The following is a 26,383-nucleotide window of genomic DNA, read 5'->3' as shown; positions in this document are numbered from 1 at the left end:
CCATAACTAGTAGCTGAAATAGAGAATATCTAGATTGTAAGTTCCTTGGGGCTGGGAGTGTCTTTAATTGTGTGTTTGTACAGCGCTTAGCACAACCAAGTCCCTGTGCACTCTACCGCAATACAGATCATAACGATAATGAGGATGACAATAGTCAGGGTGGACAGCAGTGTTGCTTTCCCCATTCAATCTCTAAGCAATGCTCTGGTTGGGAGTCTCAAAATTTACTTAGTATCATACTAGATTCATGATTAAAATCTCCACTCCACATTCATGGACGACAGATGGATGTGCTACTGCAGATGGTTTGCTAGGTATGGAAAGGACCAGTCTAGGTCAGACACAACTAGGGAACAAAACAAAGCACATTTATGCAGAAATGTTTTTCTTTCACTGAAAAAAACAAAATGAGCTATGGTGGCAAAATAAAAATGTGGGAGCTTCTAAGGGGAGGAGCTATGAGGAAGCCAAGGCAATGAGGTGATCTAAGGCAAATGGGGTGAAAAAAAATCTGGTCTTACCAGTAAAGAATATAGGGGATTTACTTCGAATTTCCTCCAATTTTTGAACGAACAAGGCATTCATTTCCCTCTGAAGGGTGCCCACAGGCCTTCGGGAATTCTCAGACAAGCGCATGGGGAATTCTGGACTTCCAAGACTCTCTAGACTGCTGGAGTTGGAGGATATTGAGCCATTGCTGGTGGTCACCAAGTTGACAGTGCTTCCATACTTGCCACCTGATTGGCACTGCCACCTCTGCCGGGGATGACCTTTCATCCCGTGACATTTAGTTTCACCATTTTTCTTCCCTGGAGTCACAAAGGACTGAGTGCTCCTTGGTTGATCACTGGCCATTCCGAGGCTGCTGCAAGACTGCAAATCTGACCGAGGCCTGGGTTGCTCTGTTATACCCCAATTTTTTAGTTCTAACCTCTCGTCTCCCGTTATACTGCTATACTGATCATGGTGCAGCAGATCTTTAGCGATTGGCCTGGTAGCATGGTCACTCCACTTGCATTCTAGATCGGGGCTCTCCTTGGAACCAATCATGCATTTCATGCAATTGGTTGCCACTCCGATCCTACCAGAGCCATTGATGGCGCAGCGTGCAAAGACGCTCTGTTTCTCCTGCTGGTGCTCCTGGAGACGGACCCTGTTGGACCTCCGGGGGGGCTCACTGAAAGTTGCACCCCCGTGAGTACGAGTTTGGCGTTTACCTTTACCAGAACTATGGGCCTTACCTTTCAACCCTTTGCCATGTACCTCTCCATTGGCCCCCTCTCGGGGAGCCAGCGATGGAGAGGAGCTTTCCGGCTCTTTGTCAAAACGAGGCTGTGAAGAATCTTCCAGTTCGCGGTCTTCACTGGCCCCTTCAGAGCTGTTGTCTTTGGCGTCGATAACAATCTCAGGAAAGCCTTTCTTGTTCTTCTTCTGACTCTTGGTAGGGGCACTGGCCGTCCGCCGTAAGATGTGGCTGCTAAAGGAGTGTTTGCGATGGAGCTGACCAGCAGCATGACTGTCTAGCGAGGCCTGTTTTGGATTTCTGAGGAATAGACCTTTTAAGCCCAGAGCTTGCTTGACCTGGAAAATAAAAGAAACCCCCATAATAGAAGATGTGCATATCTGCCCTGGCGCACAAGTACTTGAGGTGCAGTAAAGTACAAAGGAGTGTCCCCCTTCCCAATTCCTGTGAAATTGTCACTGCCCAGTACCAGAGCTGTTTGGAAAATGAGGGGGATAGAGAAGGCAAATGGGTTTGCAGAATTTCATCGCTGTTTTTCATTGAAATGTTGTTTTAATTTTTCCAACCAGCTTTATTCCTGTATTAATGACCCTTCCTTTAGCTTTATTTTTGTATTAATAATCCTTGTATTACTACACATCTCCTTACAAGGAAATCCACAGGGGCGAGATATTGGGAGGAAAAACACTAAGGCCTTGGCTACACTCGCGGATTCACAGCGCTGCCGCGGCAGCGCTGTGAAGCGCGAGTGTAGTCGCGCCGCCAGCGCTGCGAGAGCTCTCTCGCAGCGCTGCAAGTACTCCACCTCTCCGAGGGGAATAGCTTGCAGCGCTGCGAGCGAGCGTGCAGCGCTGCAGGCGCTGATTACACTGGCGCTTTACAGCGCTGGACTCGCTGCGCTCAGGGGGGGTGTTTTTTCACACCCCTGAGTGCAGCAAGTGCAGCGCTGTGAATTGCCAGTGTAGCCAAGGCCTAAATAAGGACCCGAATTCTGAAAGGTGCATAGTACCCCAATGCCTACTGAAAGCAGCAAGCTTTGGGGTACTCAGAAATGTACAGCCTTGGGACTCCCAAGGATGAATTTCAAGGAACTTTTTCAAAATACTAGTTATTGTTTTGCTATCTCCATGGCACAGCTGGTGGGTCAGCCCTACAGTGTGCCCGCAAGTGTGAACGGTTCACACCCACAGGTTCACTATGAGGATGCAGAGCAGAACTTGGGGGTGAGGGGAGAAGAGGCAATCGACTCATCAGTGGAATCCGGGGTAAGTAGAGACTTACAAATTTGTTGTCAAGTTAGTGCTTTCCTTTAACAAAATAAAACTTCTTAAAATAGTTAATTTATATTTAATTTTAACAAACCCTGAAAGTGTTTTAATGTTTAAAAAATACTTTAACAGTAGTAACACCAAATGTAAAAAAACATTAAGAATGTACATTACAGCAACTCTGAATGTCTCTGGTTACCCCGATCAGCCAGTTTCTTGAGTCCCACAATGATGGCACTCAACAAACGGACAACAACATTACACCTGTAATGTTCACCGCAACTTCTTCGCTGAGTGATAGTTATGGGTCTGATCCAACTCCTATTTCAGCCCACAGGGTTCTTCCACTGACCTCAATGGAAGTTGGATGAGCACCTTAAACAAAAAGTAGCGGGTGTCGTAAGTGAGTTACCCTCTAGCATATTACATTGCTGTATCTATCTAAGGCAAGCCATTAACCCCCTCCCTGGCTCTCCAATGCAAAGCTTCCTAGAAATGGGGCAGGCTATTATTCAACAAGATAAAGACGTCAGTTGTGCGCATCCAGGGAACAGCTTGCTGTTCTTTCACTGCAATGTCTTACGCAGCTGGCTTATCTGAGCACCACGTTCATTCCCCCGCTAGACAGGCCAAACACCTGTAACTGGCTCTGCTACAGGACAGAAGGAAAGGGGAAATAGCCAATGGAAAGAGTCCCTAGGGGCTGCCCATGTCGCTTTGTGAGCCTACACACTGTGCTGCACTTTTTAAAATCAGAGGCTCCCTGGACATCTCAGTGGACCTTTCTCTAACCCACTGGTGTCGCCTCACTAAGCCAGTGATGACAGCCAGAATTTAGCCAGCCTGAGTGACTGTCCCAAGCCTCTTTCTTTTTACCCTCATCCTGGGCCACCTTTCCCTTGGCTACGGACCAAGGCCATTCCCCTTGTGCCAGCTGCCACCAGGAAAGGCACAAAGTCTCAGAGGAGAACGCTGTGTCACCCTGCAGAGCAGTACTGCATGTAGTGGCACAGGGCTTCCCCTAGGCCCGCCCATAATACAGATAAAACTAATAATATATATTGCAAACAATCAATTATTTTAAAAGGGTCACTTCATTTAGGCTAGGCCAGTCTGGCAGAAAAACCCAATACAGGTTTTTTTAAAAAGTCAATTAAAAATTATGTTTTTGCAATTAAATAAGTCACCTGTAATACTGGAAACCAATATACAACAGCGCCGGGCTACTGCACGAGTACCAGGCAGAAAAAGTGAATAGAAACAGGGGGCCTGAATCTCCACCGTCTTTCATCTTGTGCTGTCAGTTAACAACTGTGCAGAGTGGGTGTCAAATGCTTCCAATCAGAATTCTCCCCTCTCTAAGGCCTTGTTTACATGGCCACTTACAGCAGTGAAACTTTCTTCACTCAGGGGTGTGAAAAAACACACACACCCCAAGCGCTGCAAGTTTCAGCGCTGTAAAGTGCCAGTGTAGACAGTGCACCAGCGCTGGGAGCTATTCCCCTCGCGGAGGTGGTTTTATTACAGCACTGGGAGAGCTCTCTCCCCGCGCTGGAGCCGCAACCACACAGCCATGTTATGTCAGCTGCATAGACAAACCCTGACACTTTGCACAGGAGTAACATGTGCAAGGGAGGGGAGAGTCAGGGTCCAAAGCAGAACTGAGAGGTCCAGACCGACTGACACGCAACAGCTGAAAACATAAACAACAGAAATGGGGTCAAGCTAAAACTGTATTTTTAAAAATCATTCCAATTTTAATCAGCCAAGGCATTCTTAGTATCATGGGTGAGGTTTCAATTTTTAAGCTGACAGTTTAATCAGACAATGCCCCTTCAATTAAAAAAAAACCCACATTCCTCATTAAAAACCAAAATAACCCTGCAATTCAAATTGATCTTTACATTTTTTTAGTAACTGTAGGGAAGTCTAAAACAGCTATAAAATGCCACATTTTGTTCTATAGCATACATAAGACTATCATAATAGCATACAGGAGACCAGGTATCCAGGCTCCAGCACCAGAAATGTTCCTGTCTCAAGGACAGATTCTGTCCCTCCCCACCCATCTGATTGTGTTTTAATCAATTCCTATCAGACAACCTCCTCATCCAATATCCCTCATGCACATTTTCATCATTGGAGAAACACATTATAAACAAGCAAAGGCAGTCAGAGCCATAATAAATACATTTCAATGCTTATCCAAATGTTAAACACAGACAATTCCCCACACCCTCCCCCAGTTGATTTACAATTCAGTGAATTTTACAAAGTTTCAGCATTCCTATAAACATTCCAGGTGTACTTGCCAACTTTTTAAGTAACTAGCTGCTCATGCATAATAAAGGGCTCCTTTGGTTTTGATTGTGTGTTTAGAGCATCCTGTATATAACTTGCTTCTGTTGATTTGCTTTAGGAATTTCTCCTCTGACCAGTTCATCCCTCCCTGAACTCTGTCACATTTGCAGTTTGATCAGATTCTCCTGGAGTAGCAGGGTAATTTCGGTCCTCTATTTGGGGTGTAAAGAGGAGTACACATGCTCTTATCAGCGGCCACACAAGCCAGGGCTTGAAATTTATCAGCTATGAGATAGAGGTTGCAACTGATTCAGTGTCGCTACCAGCTAGAAGTTAGCTTGCGGTCACTTTGGATCCTTTGCCCTGTGATGTCATAGAGGAGGTCACATTTCTGCAATATCATTTGTAAGTGCAGAAGTGTCAAATTTAAGTGATTTACTTTCCTGCCCCAGAACACATGGTCAGATTCACCAGGATGCTCTGCCTGGCTTCAGAGCTAGGAAGCAGCTGCACACCCAGTTCAACCAGCCAGCGAGGCTGGGTTTAAAGCTGCTCTGTGCCATCCTATAAACCTAGCCCATAAAAATCATAGTTTAGGGGCCTGATCCAAAACCCACTGAAGTCAACGGGAATGTCTCTTTCAACTTCAGTGGGGTTTGGATCAGCCTTATACCTGGCAAGAGTAAGCATGTTTCTGTGTGAAGAAGAGATGAGCAAGAAGAAACATACCTGTTTAAAGAAAGAAGATGGGGACCAATTATTCCCATAAGCCAACAAGGGCAGTGCAAACAGTATAGGGCAGGGAAATATGAGGTTAAATATCAATAAGCTCTGTGTGGGCAAAAGAGATCAGAAGAGCTCTGTGTAGCTCCAAACTCTGTCTCTTTCACCAACAGAGATTTCACCAATAAAAGAGAATACCTCACCCACCTTGTCTCTCTAATATCCTGGGACCAACAGGGCTATAAACAACACTACAAACAAATATACTCTCTGTGACATTTAGGGCAAGAGAACAAGCTATTAAGGGAGGTTGTGGACTCACCATCACTGGAGAAATTCAAAGCTAGATTAAACATTTGTTGTTGAGCAACCACATCTGCTAATAACCAGAACGGGAAAGAAATTATACCAGCCAAAATATGAAGTTTCCAAGCAGAATCCAATTGAGACAAGTTGGCAAGTGCACTCATTTACTACTATAAAATGATAATCAGACCCATTATAAAATACTTGCAAAATTCAGAAAAATCTCCAAACACACACACACACACACACACACACACACACACACACACACACACACACACACACACACAAATAACCCCAATTAAAACAAAAGAAAGTGGCCCACTGATGGAATGGGTGATGTGCAGTGAAGGGCCCCAGGTATCATTCTAGCTTATCTGGTGCATCTTTGTTAGACTTGCCATTAATGCTTGAATCAAATTACTGATTCAAGATCCCAAATCCAGTGCAAATTTGGTTAAAAAAAATAAAATAAAAAAGGTAAAAACAAGAGTCATTTAGAAGAAGATCCAGAATATCTGCTTTCAGCTCCAATTCTAGCTTTTGCAAACAGTGCTGGCCATTTCCTTCTCCAAAGCAGACCGATAGAAATCAGCAGCAGACCCTTTGGTCCTTACAGTTGACTGTCCCAAAACTTAACCACATTACGTTAAATGATATAACATACAACTGAAGGAACCGGTTTGAACTGCAGCTTAAAAAAAACAAACAAAAAAAGATATTAGGATGTAGGAGAAGAGACAGCAAGTGAGAGAGAGAGAGAGGAAAAAAAAAAAAAAAAAGAGAAAGGTTTTTATCCTGGATCTGCTTCATAAATGGTGGGCTCTCTGGCTGATCAATGACCCGACAAAACTGACCAAGTAAAATGTCACAATCCATGTTATATGAGTTGAACAGTTTCAAAATGCTAATAAGGAAACACCAATGCTAATGAGTTCACTGGTTAGAGGCATGCAGGTGTGTGGTGGTGCTCACTACACCTTCCTGAGTCAGGAGGGGGTACCTTCAAGGCTCCTAAAAATGCTCTGCTTCTAAAAGTAGACTTTTTTTGACATAGAGAAGTCCACTGAAATCACAAACAGACAGAGTAAAGGCAAGTAAGACACAAAACAACATTGAGGGAGGATCTAAGAGATATGCACATCTAGAAAAACATGAGAAATTCCACAATACATGAATAGACTACAGAAGAGACAGAAACAGAAGATCAAATCTAGGAGACAGAATGGTCCATAAAGAGGTTTTAGGTTAACTAGAGGTGCTGGGACACCCTATTTTTGCAACTATGAATTATCGAAGAAGCGACAATACCTAAGTTTAGGAGAATGCTAGTGAAGAACAACATTTGCACTGGAGCAAATGGATCAGTAAGGATAGGCAAAACCAGGGGATGATTATGGTTGTCTGGAGACATGTGACATGGCTTTCACACAGGTGTATGGGGAAATAGTCAGATATACGGTTCTGGTTTTGACCCATCGTTACTGATTGAGAATTGTTTTTGAAAATTTGTTTGTTCCAATAATATAAACACAGCACAGAACCACCCCAAATTAACATGATCAAGGCATTTGCACGGGTTCCTACCACAGGTCCACCCAGGGTTCTTTTTCAAGTAAAGTTGGTTGGAAAATGCCAAGGGGGGAGATTAAAATTTTTGTCTAAGAATGTTCCCAACTTTTGGTCAAAAATAATAATAATAAAACAACTCACAGATTTTCCAACCATCTCTATTTATAAGCAACATCGGACACAAAGAGCTTGATTTTCAGAAGCATCCTCCCGTTTGGTTCTTGAATAGAAATGTGGGGACATTTTCTAGTACATAGATGTCTAACACCAGCAAATATTAATGCCTGCAAAGTCTTTTCGCACTTATATCCAGCTAGAAACATGGAATGGAGCAGAAGTCTTTCTGAAAAACTGGAGTCAACATCCTTTCAGTTTAAAGGTTCATTCCTCAGCTGGTATAAAACAGAATAGCTTCACTGGTGTCAATAAGCCAATTCCCCAGCGGGGGTAAACTGGACATAGCTCCAATGAATACACTGATTTACACCATCTCATGACCTGGCCCTAAATCTAAACAATAGGAACTGATCCAATGATTTGAGACCAGACAAAACTACAGAGACTGGAGCAACATTGCTAAGAGGCTGAAATGCAGGAGATTTCAACTCTAACCATTAGCAAAGCAGACAAATAGAAGTTGATCCAAGCATATAAGCAAGAAGTCTGAGCTAACAAGAGGTGTAGGGGTTCCGATGGAGGCTACAGAAGTCTTGTTGACTATAATCTTTATAATCAACTGGGGAGTGTTCCAGATGTAGATTGTGGGTCAGATACTGCCATTTTTGCTCTTGTTGAGTCTAAACTTACTCCATCTGCAGTTCTGTTGATTACAATGAGTCTGCTTACACATCAAGGTACTACCTAACATGAGGGTAGCAGAATGTGGTCCAAAGAGACTGGGGTGAGCAGGTGTTGTGCGAGGTGGAGACAGAGGGCTGGCCGGGGGTGTTTTGTCTCACATTTTGTAGAATATGTGATTGGAAGTGTCCACAGGCTCATTAAAAAGCTGTGTCTTCCTGAGGTGAGATCTCAGTATTAGCATATGAACACCAGCAAAGCTAAAGAGGCTGACGTGGTAATGAGAAGCAACAAGCGGCGTGTGTAATATATTGAGAACATGAAAAGGAAATAAAGCAATCAGAAAACAAATCAGCTCAGTAGATTGGAAGCTAAGAGATAAAGACAGGGATGAAACAGCAAGACACAACAGGGGTCCTTTGATGTGCTTAAAGATAACTACTTGTGTAAGACAGCGTTCGGAGAAAAATCCAACAACCCAAAAGTTCCTGTAAAGGTTTAAACAGATGAGTCACCCTGCTGCAAATTAAAATGATCTATCAGCAAGTTACTCAAGGGGGAAAAAGGAGAAATCAAGAAAAGCAAATAATTATGCGAGACTGACCAAGGATGTAATAAAAGGAAGTGCCTGCCTTCAACTAAAGAAAGGCAAATTTAGATATGAAATAGTTTCCTAGGAGCAGTTAAACCAAGGAACTGCCACACAAGAGGGGGCGAAGGACACTTCAGAGGAAACGTTCACCAAGATTAGGGATGACTATGATTTAGGAGGTCATCTTCCTCTTGCTGTAACACAATAGGGTGCACTGAGGAGAGACCGTAGAACTTGACCTGTAGATGACCAGGGCTGAAGAGACAACTTCTCTGCATCTAAGACTCATATAAGGCAAAGGGATACAAAACCAGAGACCACAGGCCAGCTGGCAGCAAGGGGCTAGAAGGAAGTGGGCACCTTAGAAAGAAACTTAACTGGAAATTAAATGCCTTCATCTTATTGCTCCCCTTTTTCATCCCCTCTGATCCCAGCATGTGGCTGGGCAGGTGGGCACTTTCCTTCCCCTTCCTTTGTGGCTGTTGCCAGGCAACACTTGAAACAGTTTTACCCTCAAACCATCAGAAGCTGGCATCAGATGCTCCCTAGCTTCCCCTCGGACTTCTTTGAACTGAGACAGTCTTTATTGTTTATTTCGTTATTTCTTGCTGCCCTAATTAAAATCTCCTGTCACCTTCCCCTGCCTTTAATTAGGGCCATGTTTTTTAAAAAAAAAGAAAGAAAGAAAAGAAAACAGCACATTTAAGCTTTTTTAAAAAGGAAAGGAAAAAAGAGTTGAAAATGTGCCCTTTGAATTTAATTGACTTCCAAGTTTGAGAATGGCTGGGCATTTAAAAACAGCCCTCTGGAGGATAATTTCAAAGCTCCCATTGACTTCAAGGGAGCCAAGATTTCACTCAATAAGAGAAGAGTCTTAGGCTATGTCTACACTACGCAGCTTTTAGTGACACGGCTGTGTCACTACAGCCATGCTGCTAAAAGGTGCGTAGCGTAGCCGCTGTTTGTTAGCTCTCCTGCCGACAAAAAACGCCTACCCCCAATGAGCGGCGTTAGCGTTGTCGGCAGGAGAGCGCTCCGGCTGACAAAGCGCTGTTCACACCAGTGCTTGTCGTCAACAAAACTTGTGTCTTTCAGTGGGGTGTTTTTTTAACACCTCTGAACGACAGAAATTTTGTCTTTCACTTGCCAATGTAGACAAAGCCTTTGATGGCTCTGGGAAAGTTGGAACAGTAAGGGTATATAAGGCCTTTCACCTTCGTAGGTATACGTACAAAAACTATAGCCTACTGTTGTTTTTAGGGTCTCTTCTTTCTTGTCTCCCACCCTCATTCCCAGGTTTGTTTTCATTCTTGGCATCTTCAGATGGACAAAAACTAGCCCATCTCCTTTTGCCTGTTGCAGTAGAAGGGGCCAGACGTGAAGTAACTCTTATAAAGGGAGAGGTAACTCATGAAGTAACAGGAATGGAGTAGTCTCTTGATGGAACATTCCTTCTCTGTACATCCCCTCTCCAATCACCTGGGGCCATAGATAAAGTCCTGATGCTCCCCCCTCTGCACCCTACAACCCCCCACCATTGTGGAGTGTGCAGTAATTAAGTGCTAAGTAGTATTTGGGAAGTATAGGATTTAAGCTCCAGAAGCTGCTTCTTCTATAACAGACAGTTTTCTGGAGCTAAATAATCACCTGGGTACTACGATATGCAGCACTGGTAATCGTTTGGCCTTTTTCTCTCCCTTGTTTTGGGTTTGCAGCAAGGATAGTGGCAGCCGTTCCTTTCTGGGGGTTTTTTGGCAGGAGGATGCGCGGGGAAAGACGGCAGGTCAAATATGGGTGAAGTGGAGCATTCTGGGAACCGCTCCAACAACAGAGGCCCAAAAGCAAACACAGTTAAACAGGTTTATAGTGGCAGGGGAGCTGTGAGTTGTGCCATCAGTGACAGTCTGGGAGGCTCGGAGCCATCTCCAGTTCAGCAAAGCATCTGCGCCACGGCTGAGAAGTTACAATAGGGTCTCACGGGAACCAACAGACACTCTCTGGACATTTCCAGGGTTTCCTAGCTCAGGCTGGGTCAGAAATAGCAGACTCATGTTTATGGAACTGCCTAAGCAACAGAGGTCTCACAACTGGCCCCAGCAACAGCGTCCCTGAAAGGAGCAGGGGAAAGGAGGGGGCCTGGACAGCTTAGCCAGACACCTTATGGTCTACAATTAAAAAAGCTACGGCTGGCCTGTGACAGCTAACCTGGGCTCAGGCTAAGGGGCTGTTTAATTTCGGTGTAGACAGGCTGCAGCCAAGCTCTAGGACCCTCCCACCTCAAATGTCTACATTGCAATTAAGCTGCTCCCTAGCCCGAGTCAGTGGGTATGGGCCAGCCGCGTGTGTGTCTAACTGCAGTGTAGACATACGCACAGTGTCCTCTGATGGAGGGCACCATATTGCCCGATCCTTCTAGCACACAGTAACTGCAGCAGCACGAACACACTGCATCAGGAGGGAGGGAAGAATGTACCTGTTTTGTAGCATTATGACTGGGGCAGGGAGGAGAATCTGCATTTAGAAAACGTTTTACTTTGGTAAATTCTATCACTTCTCTTTCCATGACCTGCCTTCAGTAGAGTTAACACGGGGGCGGGGGGTTGGCTGGGACAGTCAGCTCAGTAGCTGGGCTAGTGGAGCAGAGAGGCACCGTTAGGCGATTGCAGGTCAGTGCAAGGGGTGCAGTCCTGAGACGCTTTGTTTCACCTTCGTGGCCCAGTTAGGCATGCACCGGCTGCTGTCCTGAGGGCCCTGACTATCTGGCTCGCCCAGTCTAGGTGTGGTGGGGCAAGAGGGGCCAGGAAAGAGGCAATCGACCTGCACACAGTGACCCCAGAATCAAAAAAAGAGGTTTGTGGGGTAAAACCGAATGATGCTGCTTGAATCAAGGCCAGGGAGCATGTATCTGAAAGCAGGTCCCTGGGCCAAACCACACTCTTCGCCACAGAATTATAGAAGGCTAAATCAGGTCTGATTTACACCCTGTGCAACTGCTTTGATCTCAGGCACTTAGCAGCGGTAGCTCAGGCAGAATCAGTCTCGTAATAGCTATTCTCAGCCTGCCATTTATTCTCCTGTTCCTGGAGACTGGCATTAACTGGCCTGGGCATTACCAAGCTGTGGATGGGCTAGGCACACCACAGACTGGAGAGCCTAACACGGACCACGTTACTGCTCATCACCCAGCACCGGCCACTTCCCTCTCACCCAAAGCTTTCAGGTCTCCTGCTCCTGAGAGCTATCCTCCTCTCACGAGGAAAATGACATCCTGGGTCAGGCGCTGCAGACAAGGCTGCCAGCGAAGTCAGAAGGGAGGGAGCTGTGCCTGCCGGAAAGCTGTCGATTCAGGCTTTAGATACCTGGGCAGTAATAGCCTGACAGTCCTCTCCTTGTAGAGGCATTAACTGAAATGAGCCGTGGGATGTCCCTTCCAGAAACCCACCCTCTTTCTACGCTCCAAAGTGCAGCTTTCCCAGGAGTTAGCCCAACTCTTTCCTATTTTAGAAGTCACCTAAAATAGCCACATGACTTTAAAAAAAATTATCCTAAAAATGAGCAACACTCGAGACTATTAGGATTCCTGGCCTGTTCAATACTGCCTCCTGCTGTCCGAATGCCGGTATTTCAGCCTGCTGCCCCTCTTTTTATCACCTTATACAAAACCATGGTTGCGGTTTCCAAAGCACTGCAGGAGCCACGCGGGAGATGTGTAACTAAACGCTATGGACTGCAGTGGAAAGAGTCTCCGATTCAGCTATGGGGGAAGCTTGACGCTCTTAGGCTGTACTGTCAACCTGGGAACTGTTCATCTGAAATCAGAACATGTCATCAAGGCAGTTCCATTTTGACTGCATGTGAAGCAAGCCAAAGGCTGGACAGATGGATGCAGGTGAGGAGCGACCACTGAGCACCACAAACCAGGAGGGAGGCCACTTTGTGCACTTCTCAGCGCAACAAGAGTCAAAGACAGACCCGGAAATGAAAGTGCAGCAGCAGGGATCAAGTCTCCAAGCTGGCAACTCTTCAGCGCTATGTTTAAAATGCTAAAGCATCGGGGAGGCAGAGTGACAGAGCATTCATGGCATAAACTCTGCAGCCAGAAAGCCGCAACAATTCAGGTCTGCACTTTGAATTTAGGAGCACCAAACCAGCACCAAATGTATCAGACACACCCGTATATACGCACACACGTGTGCGGAAGTGCTATACCCCTGCCTATAAAACGCTATCACTCACCAGGGTGCTGCCGTCCCCTTTTGGGCCTTTAGGAGCTGTCCACCAATTACACAATGCTTTAGGGGTGGGTGAGTCCTTCATTTTGCATGAGTGTTTGTATCAGTGTTACGGGGGGGGGGGTGTTCATCAGAAGATGTGTTATGTAATGTATAGACAGCCTGACACGTTTTTATATGGTCTAAATGCTCCATTTTCTTCTGATTCCCCCACAAGGACTGGAAGACATGCCTGGTGCCTGGAGAGGCGTGTGGTGATGGAGAGAAGGAACCTGCTCACTGAACAAGCAGGCTCTCGCCAGTTTGTGCTGCCGCATCTGGCTGCATCGACAGCAGGACACTTAGGCGAAATCCCGAAGGCCTTACTCAGACAATGGGCTGAATTCTGCCATTTCAATGCAGCCACTTCAGAGTTACACCAGAGTTCCTAGCCAAGTTTTGTCCAGTAGCCATAAGGAGTGAGTAAGAACTGCGTCAGGATTTGGCCCTTCATTAGGAGCAATATGGAGTGGGAAGCGATGGAAGAATGCCCCAGAACCGAAGCACTGTAAGGGGAGTATCTAGATAGGAATCTATTAGCCGTGCAATGGGGGTTCCTTCTCTGGCTGTGCCACCTGCTTATGCTACATGGATGTTTAAAGAGATCTCAGGCTACTATAAAAACCTCAGAGTGGCAGTTACTTGGATTCCACAAATGGGTTAGTTTGGGCCCCATCCCTGGGCTCTCCCCCTCCCTGCATGGTACAAACCCCGCCAGCACGCTTACAAACGCAGGCCGCATTACGGCGCTGCAGTCAGTCACTCACCTTACCACAGATGTCATTAATAGCTACATGAACGAAGATGGACGCTTCTTCTATGCCTTCCAGGTACACGTGCCGATAGCCTGAAACACAGAGGGGGCAGAGATGAGAGCCTCCGGTCGCTACAGACTTTCCATTTCTAACCACAGGGGGGAAAAAATTAACAAGCTTTCTCCCGGCCCCGTCTAACCCCTGAGCACTCAGGCTTGTACATCATCTTGCCACACTTGATTTGGGTGAGAGCCACACACCATTTACAAAGTTTACTGGTGTTTTCCCCTGTCCCTTCCTTATTATAAAAAAAAACAAACCTCACACTATTTTTTTCCACTTTCCACTATTGCTGCTGTCAATTCTGCAATGTATAATTGATTAGCTTGTCCCTGGCAGGCTTGGGGCCATTATTAATACTTCAGCAGACGTTACAATCATTACCCAGATGGGGGCTGTGGGGTCCCCCCCCTAAATAAACCTAAGTTCCCTCTGCTCTGATGGATAAAGAAAAAAGCTGCGCACAGGATGCTTTTATGTGAAATAAGATTGCACAAAAAGCAAGAAATAGACAGAACAAAAAACAAAAAACAAAACACCCCAAAAAATAAAAACAAACAAATCCCCAGATCTCACCAGCAGCCCAACTAGCAGACTGCTTTACATTCAACTAGCACTGGCAGTAATTGTGGCCACTGGCAAGCTGCCAGCAAACACGAGACCAAATGCGACTCCAGCTTTGCTCAGGAAGGCTTTTGAAGTTTGCCCCACTGTCTATAAAAGTCACTGCACCTCATTTACGCTGTCGAAAGCCAAAAAGCTGCCAAATAAAAATAATACATTTGAGAAAAAAAATAAAAGTTGTAGAACAACGGGACAGAACGAAATAGATCGTTTACTGTAGCCTTTGCAGTCCAGCATGCTTAGCTAAATAGTGCTTTCTCAGGTCCCTCCTGATCCTCTGCACTTCTACCCAATAGCACTTTTAAACCTGAGCAGCGTAAGACATTCATTAATTAAGCTGCATAACATGCCTGTGATAGAGGCAAGGATTAGCATCCCCATTTTACAAGTGGGAAAACTGAAGCACAAGGGACCATATTTTCAAATGAGCTCCACACCAGTGTCCATACAAGTACCTAAATAAGTAGCTAGAATTTGTTCTCAATGAGAACTTCTGGACACTGAGCACCTTTGAAAATCTGGCCCGAGGAGGAGGTTATGTGACTTGGTCATGGTCACACGATGAGTTAGTGGTAGATGTGGGTACAGAACCCAGGAGTCCTGACTACCCAGTCTCCTGCTCTAGCCACCGGCTCACAACAACTCCCCAGGGCAGATGCACATTTGTGTGCACACGTGGCAAAGCTACCCTGGGAGATATTTTACTTGCCACAATAAAGGAGTTTTATAGAACAAGGCCTCAGCCAATCGATCCTGTATGTCATTGAGACAGAGAGCACGGCCTTACCTGGCATCATGCTGGTAAAAGCTAACGTCCTCTGTCCAATGAAATCCCGCCCAATTGGATCATGATCCCACACCAGAAAGCGAACCAGCGCAATCTCTGGCATGTGCACTGTGAACACCAGAGTCTCCTCCCACATTGGATTGAAACCTGGGAATTGGAGAATCAGCTTTTGTTATTTACATTGCAGTGGCACCAAGCAGCCCCAGCTATGGGCCAGAAACCCATTTAGTCCTTGCTATGTTGTTCTGAAGATACATCAATTCCTACACAGTAATGGTCCCTCTAATCGACCATAAAGGCTTTGGTTCTGTATTCCTTGCACATCCGGAACTCCCACTCCTATCAGTGGGAGCTGCAATGGTGTAAGAAACACAGGCTTTTCATGTCTCGCAAACATTTTTATCTTCTCTGAAGGTCTACCGAGTGGCAGAACAAGGAGTGATAGACCTGAGAAGTTGCTGGCTTCCAGTCTCCTGTCCTGACCATTACCCTTCTCTAATGAAGAGGAGTGTGATATAAATAAACAGATTAATCTGGGTGTCTGATCTCATTGCACCAAAACTGTAATTACACAACACTCCCTTACGTAGGCCCCAATTCAGCAAAACACATAGGAACACGCGTAATCGTCATTGAAGTTAACAACACTTAAGCTGTGCTAAATGCTTTGCTGCAATGGGTCTCAAGTTTGGCCCATTTTGCCTCCATGTGACAAAATGACCCTTCGAACTTCACGTCCACGTGTGTACTAGATGGCAAGGGGGAAACAAAAAACAAACACCCAAACCACGGTCTTACCATTGTCATCAACTACTCTAGTTTGCTCTTTGTAGCAGTCCACTGGTAACCCTATGATCTCTACCTCTACAAATGGATCTATAATCTGGAAAAGAGAAAGGAAAGAATATTTTAAAAAATGAAAAAGACAGAAATCAAGTAATATCCTTATCTTCACCACATGGGCATCAAACGCTATTGCAGATTAAACAGCCAGGGTCATATGGGTAACTTGTCGCTTTGCTGCTAAAAGATGTAGGACTATATCACATTAAAAAAATATAATAACATTCATCATCATCATGTGACCGCTACTCCATCGATTCAAAATGGGTGTTACAGCTCACAGCAAGTTAACAGTTCTCTCTATTTGAATATCTTTCAACTCAGTGTACATCTAAGCAGAAGCTTTAAAAATTTCTTCAGGGTGGTCACCATTGCAAATAAGTTGTAAAGAGACAACTTGCAAGACAACATAAACTGAGCGAGTTCAGGGAACGTCTGGTCGTGGAAGATCTCGGTGACCAGAGAAGCAGCCTGGTCCAGCGGATAAAACAATGGACTACGACTCAGGACATATAGGTTCTGTTCTAGTCTCTGACTGTGGGCAAATTACTTCTGCTCTCTGTGCCTCCTTTCCCACTCCTGCTATCTGTTTAGACTTAAGATCTTCATGACAGGGCACGTGTCTTGCTGGGTGTTTATACCTGCCTAGAACAATAGAGCCGCGATCTCAGTTGGGACCTCTAGGAACTAAAATTAACAATAGTAACTCAATAATTAGTTAGATCCTAGGAAAGCTTGCTACTGCTTTCAGTCAGTGTATGCTGAACACAGAGCGCGTACAACCACTAGTCAATACAGTCTCAGCAGGGAGAAGAGCCTTTCAAGTAATTGCTGTCCACGAAACTGACAAAAACTATAAGGAATCATCTCAAATCTGAGACCAACTAAATTGGGATGACAAAAAACAAAACAAAAAAACAAAAAAACCACAGAGTGGCTGGACTGAGTAATGGTTGAATGCTAGAGTTTTGGTGTTCAGCAGAAAACAAATCTTCAGCACACGGGATACTTTGTCACTAAAGAAAAATACAAGCATCTTACCTCCCTTCCTTATTGCTTGCAAGACAGCTGAATGTTCGGTATATATGAACCTTGTTCATATAGCTCTATTCTGCAAAAGGCTCTGGGGGAGGGCCTCTCTTTTCACAACATGTATATAGTACCTAGCAGAACAAAGCCCTGATAATTGATTGGGGCCTCTAGGTCCTACCACCCGGCCAATAAAAGAAAGGGTGGGGTTTCCGAAAGCAGCGAAGGGCTTGTCTACACTTGAAATTCTACAGCAGCGTAGCTGCAGCATGTCACTGGAGACACTACCTGTGCCAATGGGAGGGGTTCTCCCATCCTTGCGGTTAATTTACCTCTTTGAGAGACGGTAGCTAGGTCGATGGAAGAATTCTTCCACTGACCCAGCACTGTCTGCACAGGGAAGTTAGGTGGGCTTAACTACATTGGGCAGGGGTGGGTGTTTTTCCATGTCCAGAGCAACGTAGCTAGGTCAACCGAACATTTTAGTGTAGGTCAGGCCTAAGGGACTTTAGGGCAAATGTGTCAATGGTGTTTCTAAGTCATTTAGGGTCTGTCTACGCTGCAGTTAAACACCCACAGCTGGCCCGTGCCAGCTGACTCAGGCTCATGGGGCTGTTCCATTCCATTCAAACTGGAATTTTAAAATTCTTAACGTGTCAGTGAAAGCCTTGAAGCCCTGTTATACTTCAGGACAATGCATTGTGTAAAGATGGACCTGAGCTGTGAAACTGGGATCCCTAAAGATTAGAGTTGGTCGAAAATTTTCGGACAGAACTATCTGCTGCCAGAAAAAGCAGATTCTGTGAAATCTAAACGTTTCATGGGAACGTATCAATTTCATCAAAATTTTCATAGGAAAGTATCCAAACATTTCATTTCAACTTTATTGTTTTGACTTTTCTATTCTTTAAAAAGTTACCTATTTCATTTTGTGAAAAAAATGTCAAGGTAGATTTTTTTGTCTGATTTGGGACAAAAACAAATTTTGAAATATTGTAATCTCCCCGGGATGGAATTACCAAGTTTCTACCAGATATAATGACCATCACGGGTGATGGAATCTGGAGTTTTGGGGCAACACCCGCTCAATTATTTTCTGCTTTTCCCCACCCTCAACCTTTTCTCTGTTTTGTGTTTAAAACTTTATTAGGGAACTATTCCTGCCAGAAGGACCCATTTGTCACCACCCTCTGCTTGTGAACATAAGAACATAAGAAAGGCCGTACTGGGTCAGACCAAAGGTCCATCTAGCCCAGTATCTGTCTACCGACAGTGGCCAATGCCAGGTGCCCCAGGGGGAGTGAACCTAACAGGCAATGATCAAGTGATCTCTCTCCTGCCATCCATCTCCATCCTCTGACGAACAGAGGCTAGGGACACCATTCTTACCCATCCTGGCTAATAGCCATTTATGGACTTAGCCACCATGAATTTATCCAGTCCCCTTTTAAACATTGTTATAGTCCTAGCCTTCACAACCTCCTCAGGTAAGGAGTTCCACAAGTTGACTGTGCGCTGCGTGAAGAAGAACTTCCTTTTATTTGTTTTAAACCTGCTGCCTATTAATTTCTTTTGGTGACCCCTAGTTCTTGTATTATGGGAATAAGTAAATAACTTTTCCTTATCCACTTTCTCAACATCACTCATGATTTTATATACCTCTATCATGTCCCCCCTTAGTCTTCTCTTTTCCAAACTGAAGAGTCCTAGCCTCTTTAATCTTTCCTCATATGGGACCCTCTCTAAACCCTTAATCATTTTAGTTGCTCTTTTCTGAACCTTTTCTAGTGCTAGAATATCTTTTTTGAGGTGAGGAGACCACATCTGTACACAGTATTCGAGATGTGGGCGAACCATGGATTTATATAAGGGCAATAATATATTCTCAGTCTTATTCTCTATCCCCTTTTTAATGATTCCTAACATCCTGTTTGCTTTTTTGACCGCCTCTGCACACTGCGTGGACATCTTTAGAGAACTATCCACGATGACGCCAAGATCTTTTTCCTGACTCGTTGTAGCTAAATTAGCCCCCATCATGTTGTATGTATAGTTGGGGTTATTTTTTCCAATGTGCATTACTTTACATTTATCCACATTAAATTTCATTTGCCATTTTGTTGCCCAATCACTTAGTTTTGTGAGATCTTTTTGAAGTTCTTCACAATCTGCTTTGGTCTTAACTATCTTGAGTAGTTTAGTATCATCTGCAAACTTTGCCACCTCACTGTTTACCCCTTTCTCCAGATCATTTATGAATAAATTGAATAGGATAGGTCCTAGGACTGACCCTTGGGGAACACCACTAGTTACCCCTCTCCATTCTGAGAATTTACCATTAATTCCTACCCTTTGTTCCCTGTCCTTTAACCAGTTCTCAATCCATGAAAGGACCTTCCCTTTTATCCCATGACACCACAAACCCCTCCAGAGAATCTAACTGTGATGTCACAAAGTGAGGTTTGCCTCACTTGAAGGTGGGGAATACACAGGCAGGAGAGAAAGGAGATGAACAGTCTCTCTGAGGCGAAGACAACCTATGCACAGCCCAAGTGCCCTTGGCAATAAAAAAGGGAAGTGAAAGAAAGAGGTTGACTCATTATTTTCTATGTGGAGCCCATGGCCCATTAATCTTTCAATATTAGCAGCTCCTCCCACCCCACCAATAAATCTCGTTTGTATTATGGGAGCACCTAGAAGCTGCACCTGAGATCAAGGCCCCATTGTGCTAGGCGCTACACAGATGCAGAGACAGTCCCTATCCCAAAGAGCTTTCACTCTCCACACACAAGACAGACAAAGGCAGGAAAAGGGGAGACTATTATCCCCGTTTCACAGACGGGGACCTGAGGCACAGGGAGTTTATGTGACTTGCCCAACAGGGAGTTTGTGGAAAAACTAGGACTGGAACCTGTATCTCTAAGGCAACAATCCAACCGCACACCATCCTGCTGCTTCTGGCCAGAATCTTCATTTGGATTATGACAGCCATTCCAGACTCACACTTGGATTATGACAGCCATTCCAGACTGATACATCTCTCAACACTAAGCATTCAGGGAGAGAGTATTTCGAAGTATTCGTTCCAAATCCAAGCATTTCAGAACCACTCAGAGGTTCGGTTCTAGTTCTAATGGGCTAAAGGCTTGAGGGGAAGTCTTACTTGGAGCTAGTTGCTTGGTCTTCGCATTTCCTGAAGACTAATGTTTAATTAATAAAGGCACACTGGCCATACTCCACAAGCATTTGATACACAACAGCAGAAGAAATAAAAAGCCCCAACATTGGCTGATTTTGCTTTAATCAGAGTTGCCAGAGGCTTTAAACAACAAAATAAACTGCCACAAAACACACACACACACACACACACACACACACAAAGCCAAACCAAACCAAAGAGGGGACGAGTAGAGAAGGCACACAATGTGCTGTGCTGGGGAGCGGGAGGCTGGGAATATTATTCACACAGGCAGAGGACAAGAGGGACCCTCAAGTAGCTTCATTTGTCTTGCTGTCGAGCTCAGCAGTTTTGTGCACTTTTAGGGGATGCAGGGTTTTGCTGGCTCTGTTTGAGAGTTTAAGAGCACTGCAGTGAATAGGGACCCGTCACAGTGATCGAGCATCTTGGCTTTTCCTACACATCCTAGAGGCGCCGTATGAGAATAAGGCAAAACAGACTAGCTCCACAATGCGTAAGGAAGGAAAGGCACCTGGTGCTCTTGGAAGCTAATGAGCCGCATGATATATTCGAAGTGAAGCTCAGTGTTTCCCATAGAAACAAATGCAAAAAGTTAAGGCCTTGTCCAGACCAGCTCCCAGACAGACACTCTCAGATAGGAGAGCCTCATCCCCCGTTCAGCATTCCCCACCTCTCCTCTGTCTCCCAGCATGGAGTCCCGGGGCTTCGGTAGCTGTTGCCCGCTGATTATCCTCAACACCAGCTGCTTCTTCAACTGATTGGGGAGTGGGTCTTCAGAATTTGGGTTAAAGACACCTGTGGGGGCAAGAATCCGCAGAACATAAAGGAGGACTGGCACTATTTTATGGATGGTGACATTTTCCTCGAGCTCTTCCTCTCTCTTTTCCCTGCTGATTTGACTCTACAACCAGTTGTTACAAACTGTGCTTAGGAAGGTGCCCCACCCGGTCCCCTCAAGCACTTATAGGTACAAACATCCAAAAATGCACCATAGTCATTAACGTCTTTACAAGGAGGTAACACACTGGCACAGCATTTTGGATACTTTTCAGCATAGCGAGCACCAAGGACAAGTGAATTGCTTACAAAGGCCATTGGAAAGAGCTTTAGATGCAAACATCGCATGTTACCAAATTAATCACCAGGTAGTAGGTTACTGATCTGGTGGCACTGAGAGGTGGGGCCAAACTGAAAGTTGGATCTGAACATCCCATAATTGTCTGTGGTGGATTTCAAAATCTAGACCTGAATTTTATGGCTTTGGAACCATCACCAATTGCTTTTACATCATAAGCACTGGAACTTTGCTGAGGTGAAATAATTCATAACACACTGAAACTCTCGACTAAGGATGCTAGCAAGTGCTCTACTGTGTCATTCCTGACTTATATTAGAACAGAAAGAAAGCATCAGCCGGCAGTAATCTGAAGTTAAAAGAGCATTTTGAAGACAAGCTCAAGCATGGGATAGTAATGGACTGTACTGTTGTAGAGCAGTGGGAGGAGATGGGACATTGCAATAAAAAAGGATAGTAAATTCAGTTTATTTAAAAGTCCAGGGCTGGGCAGATATTAAAATTAATGAAGAAAAGTGAGAGTTGTTTACATATGACAACTCAATCACTAAGATAGTATTAAAATACTTTGCTCAAGGCCACATTATCAGAAATATGCAGGATTCTAAATAAAGGGTTTCAGACAGAGAGAAAGTGACGAATTAAATGAGAAATCAACCAAATAAAAATGATGGTTTCATCTTTCTCAGGGACAAATCTGCTTCAGTGGAGCTTGAAACAAACACACAGATCCTTAACAGCTGGGTGCCTTCAAGGGAGATAGTCATTATGCGTCCCATAAAGTGTAGTAGTGTAAGGCCTAAAGGAGGACCACACCTGCACAGACCTATGCACGCCCATAAAACATTCCACACGCACTAGGCTCCGCTTAAGAGTTGTTCTAACCACAAGCACATTAGTAAAAACACCGAGGAGTCCTTGTGGTACCTTAGAGACTAACAAATTTATTTGGGCATAAGCTTTCGTGGGCTAGAACCCTTGTTAGTCTCTAAGGTACCACAAGGACTCCTCGTTGTTTTTGCTGATACAGACTAACACAGCTACCACTCTGAAGCACATTAGTGTAACTGATTTAATTAAACTAGACTTAATAAAAGTGCACCCCCTGTAACTTCTCAGTGCATGTAATGGCAATCGCTGTACAATTTTTGCATGTCTGCTTTTGCAAGTAGATAAGGTTACCATGGCATTTCCTTAGGAAGTGGTAACGAACACCACAGAGAAGGTAAGACTGCAGTGGTGAGAACTGTACAAAAAAACAAACAAACAAACAAAGCCCCCTTCCTCTAAAATTCCAAAATATAACTGACAAAGGGTGTAATTTTCAAGATGTCTAAGGGTATGTCTACACGGCAATTAGATACCCGTGGCTGGACCATGCCAGCTGGCTTGGGCTCGGGCTAAAGGGATGTTTAATTGCAGTGCAGACATTCTGGGACCCTCCCACCTCACAGGGTCCTAGAGCCCGGGCTCCAGCCTGAGCCCAAATGTCTACACTGCAATTAAACAGCCCCTTTGCCCAAGCCCCACGAGCCTGAGTCAGCTGTTGCAGGCCAGCCACCGGTTTTTAATTGTGGTGTAGACATTCCCTCTGTGACTTAGAAACCCAGGTCCTGCTAACTTTCAATAGGACTTGTGGCTCCTACATCACTCAAGTGGTTTTGAAACCCCCACCCCAAAGTCTGATGATGATTATGACAAACAATTATATAAACCCACATGCAGCAGGACCAAGAGATGTGTCTCCTGTGAGGGCTGGGTCCCAATCCCTGTACCACTTTGGATACCCATCAATGCTATTTCAGCTTTGTTTACTACGGAATCTCTCCAGTAGGATAACGTTTGGTTCCCCGTGCTGTGTTTTGTGGATTTAGATGGAGAGCAATTTGTCACCCCTTGAGGCTACAGAGCCTGCCCAACTTACATTTACCTCTCAGCTGATGCTCTAAATTGGGATTCTGTCTTCGTTAAAGAGAACGGACAGGGAAGCACTTAGTGCTGTGGGGGTTTGTGAATTCTTGCCTGACTTGGCTGGGCTGACGGGGAGAAGATGGTGCCTTACAGAGTGAAAGCCTTATAGAGATCCAGGAAACGGATATTTTATATTCTGATCCCAATCCCTCTATCACTGTGGATGCGAGCAGTGGTTAGTATGTAGTGGCAGGTGCGTAGGTTCCTTGCTGCAGGCACCATCCCTGGAGCAATACAATCCAAACTCCATTCAGGGGAAAACCTCCACAACTCCAGCCCATCGCAATATGGACACTGTAGAGAGGATGAGTCTTTCTCGTGTGTGGGGAGATATGGGCCTCATTTAGCTTTCACTTGTCTGTGACTACCTTAGATGACGTTTCATGTGCCTATAGTTACACACAGCCCATGTGACAGTACATGCAGTCTCTACTTTCAAGAAGTATTAACAAATAATTCTATGGTGCATGTACTGGGGGAAAATTAATCCATCCCAATGCATTCAGAGACACTTGGGGATACTGGGCCAAACCTGCTCTCACTTCCACCAGTGTAATTCAGGAACAACTTCACTGATGTCAGCGGTGCTCACGCCAGCGTAAGAGCAGGATAAGGCCTGAAGTTTCAAAGGGTTTCCTAAGGCTGGAGGAAAGCACCCAGCAGCTGTACACGTACACTCCCCTACCACTCACACAACTTCAGAAACCGTTGGAAAAATCAAGCCCAAACATAACGAGTTACTGACTCTACTGCTTCCATTCTCATCGCTTGCTGGCATATCCCACAATGCATAGCAGTGCCATGCATCTTTCCCTCATAAAGTACCGTTCCCACCCCCAGGAACCTTCCTCTCCCTCTGCAGCCCTCACTGGCTGGCGTTTCCTTACCTTGACACATGCACTTCGGTTTGAGGATATAGCCACAATTCCCATTGGCATTGAACTTGGCCCGGTTCAGCTGCAGCATTCTCCCCTCTGACTGATAGTTCAATGCGACTGTTGCAAAGAAGGACGCAATGACATTAAGTCTGTTGAGAGCATTCGCAGGAAAGAAAACCTACATATGTTTTAAACTGGTGACAGAGAGCCAGAGATGTTGGAACAGGGACCCTCTTCTCGTAAACCCAAGATAGCACAGCTCCAGGGAGAGTCTTTCCTCCTGTCTGTAGGGTTTCTTGCATGTGGGCAGGTGGGCATTGCTTTCCATGTCTCAGCCACCAGTTGCCACTAGGCATATGCATACTCAAGGCATCCTACCCTACTAGAGACACAGACAATACCCCAGGTACCAAAGACCCAGATGTCAGGAGAGTTGGATGATCAGGTAACCTAGGGGTCTTTGCTGGGGCTTTCTGTTCAGCCTCTCTTTCAAAGAAAGATTCTGAGACCCCATTCATGCATGAGATTTCCACCTAGTTAAAAAAATAAAATAAAACAACACGTCCTTTTTGCTTACCCATCTGGCAACCAGCGTTCCAGAAGGGCTGGGGATTGTAATTGCTGGAATCTACGCGATAGGAAGACGGGTAGATGCGGGACAACTGGTGTTGGTTGAAACGCAGATATTGTGCTGGCTTTTGCTGGAGTATCTGGTGGGCCTTTGTCTCACTGAAAGATGAGACCTGCCAACTGGAAGAGACTGCAAGGAGAGAAGAAAGTTAGAAGGGGATGGCTTCCCCTTAAAAACAATCCCCTCCAACAACTTCCCATCAGTTACTAATAATTCTCTTGCAAACACAACCTGATCAGATATGGTTTTCGCTCTCTTCCATCACCACATTTTGTTTCATGCATGGAAGAGTTAGAGGTGGGAAATCCAGATCAGGTACAATAATGATCTGAATCATCACACAGAACTTGACCCAAATCTTTGAGGTTTGGGGATGGCTTGAGGAAAGTTTAAATCCCCTAATCCCTTAATATTTCTCTCTGCTACAGGTGGCATTTGGACTTCCTGGTTCTGCTCAGGATCAGGTGCAGAAAACATACAAGGAGGGCTAAAATCTCCAAGCAGTTTCATTTTGCAGAATCAACTGTTTTGAAGCAGCACCTGAACTTTCATATACTTAGCCAAAGTCCTGGAGATTTTCCTATTGCTTTGTAATGAAGATTAAAATTTCTCATGTAATGATTCCTCTCCAAAACACCACAAATTCTAGTTGGGAGCAGCATAAATGTCCTTTCAGAATTGTCCTGCTTCTTAAAGTGTAAACTGGCATATAGCAGCCTTTCTAGCAATTGGCAGTAGCCAATGGGTTACTAGAACATGTGGTTATTTTTATCCACTTTAATGAAGTTCCTGCACAAATCCAGATTCACATTGCAGACTCCAAGTCTTAACAAATGATGACTGGCCACTTTGAAATGACACAGATTTATTGCATGCAGCTCTACTGTCAAATTCCTCTTGGAATAAAGCGTTTATAATCAAAATTAGGTGCAAGAACATAAACCTTCCATGCCAGTTTCCAAGCTCTATGCACAGCAGTTAGTTTTTAGCAGACACTTAGATCAACCTACTTTCAGTTTCAACATCATGGATCCCAACAGACTTTGTATACTTCACCAGGTCAGAGAGAGCCCGGGAAAGCTTCATTGTTTTCTTCTGTCTGCTCATCCTGGGTGAATAAAACAAACCGTTTCCCATAAACTGATCAAGAGGCGATTCTCCCCCCCCCCCCCCCCCAACAAAACTTTAGTTTTTTAAATAACTGGCAGGGTAACGAAATACAGGGAGGAGTCTCTTCCAATACGGAGTGCTGCTATGCCCGTTCTATTCACTCCCTCTGGGGCACCTGGCATTGGCCACTGTCAGCAGACAGGATACTGGGCTAGATGGACCTTTGGTCTGACCCCGTATGGCCGTTCTTATGTTCTTATGCCATAGTTGTAGGGGCACCACATGAAGACTCATTGTAACAGTACAGGCTTCTGGTTAAACCAGCGCTGGAAGCACTCAGAAAGCCT

General features: G+C 44.9%; 1 protein-coding gene across 1 annotated transcript in view; it reads right to left on the bottom strand.

Annotated features, from left to right (window-relative positions):
- Positions 1-26,383, bottom strand: part of PLCH2 (phospholipase C eta 2) — a 110,708-nt gene that overhangs the window by 6,169 nt on the left and 78,156 nt on the right. Inside the window, exons 14-21 of the mRNA XM_065421346.1 lie at positions 25,937-26,034; positions 24,873-25,055; positions 24,305-24,412; positions 21,042-21,166; positions 16,099-16,183; positions 15,301-15,447; positions 13,842-13,921; positions 522-1,581 (exon numbers count right to left, since the gene is read on the bottom strand). Coding sequence (XP_065277418.1) covers positions 522-1,581; positions 13,842-13,921; positions 15,301-15,447; positions 16,099-16,183; positions 21,042-21,166; positions 24,305-24,412; positions 24,873-25,055; positions 25,937-26,034 — 1,886 coding nt within the window. The remainder of the gene's footprint in view (positions 1-521; positions 1,582-13,841; positions 13,922-15,300; positions 15,448-16,098; positions 16,184-21,041; positions 21,167-24,304; positions 24,413-24,872; positions 25,056-25,936; positions 26,035-26,383) is intronic.

The sequence above is a fragment of the Emys orbicularis genome, chromosome 22 (assembly GCF_028017835.1).
Source record: "Emys orbicularis isolate rEmyOrb1 chromosome 22, rEmyOrb1.hap1, whole genome shotgun sequence".
Lineage (NCBI taxonomy): Eukaryota > Metazoa > Chordata > Testudines > Emydidae > Emys > Emys orbicularis.
This window is presented reverse-complemented; position numbering and strand designations above follow the sequence as displayed.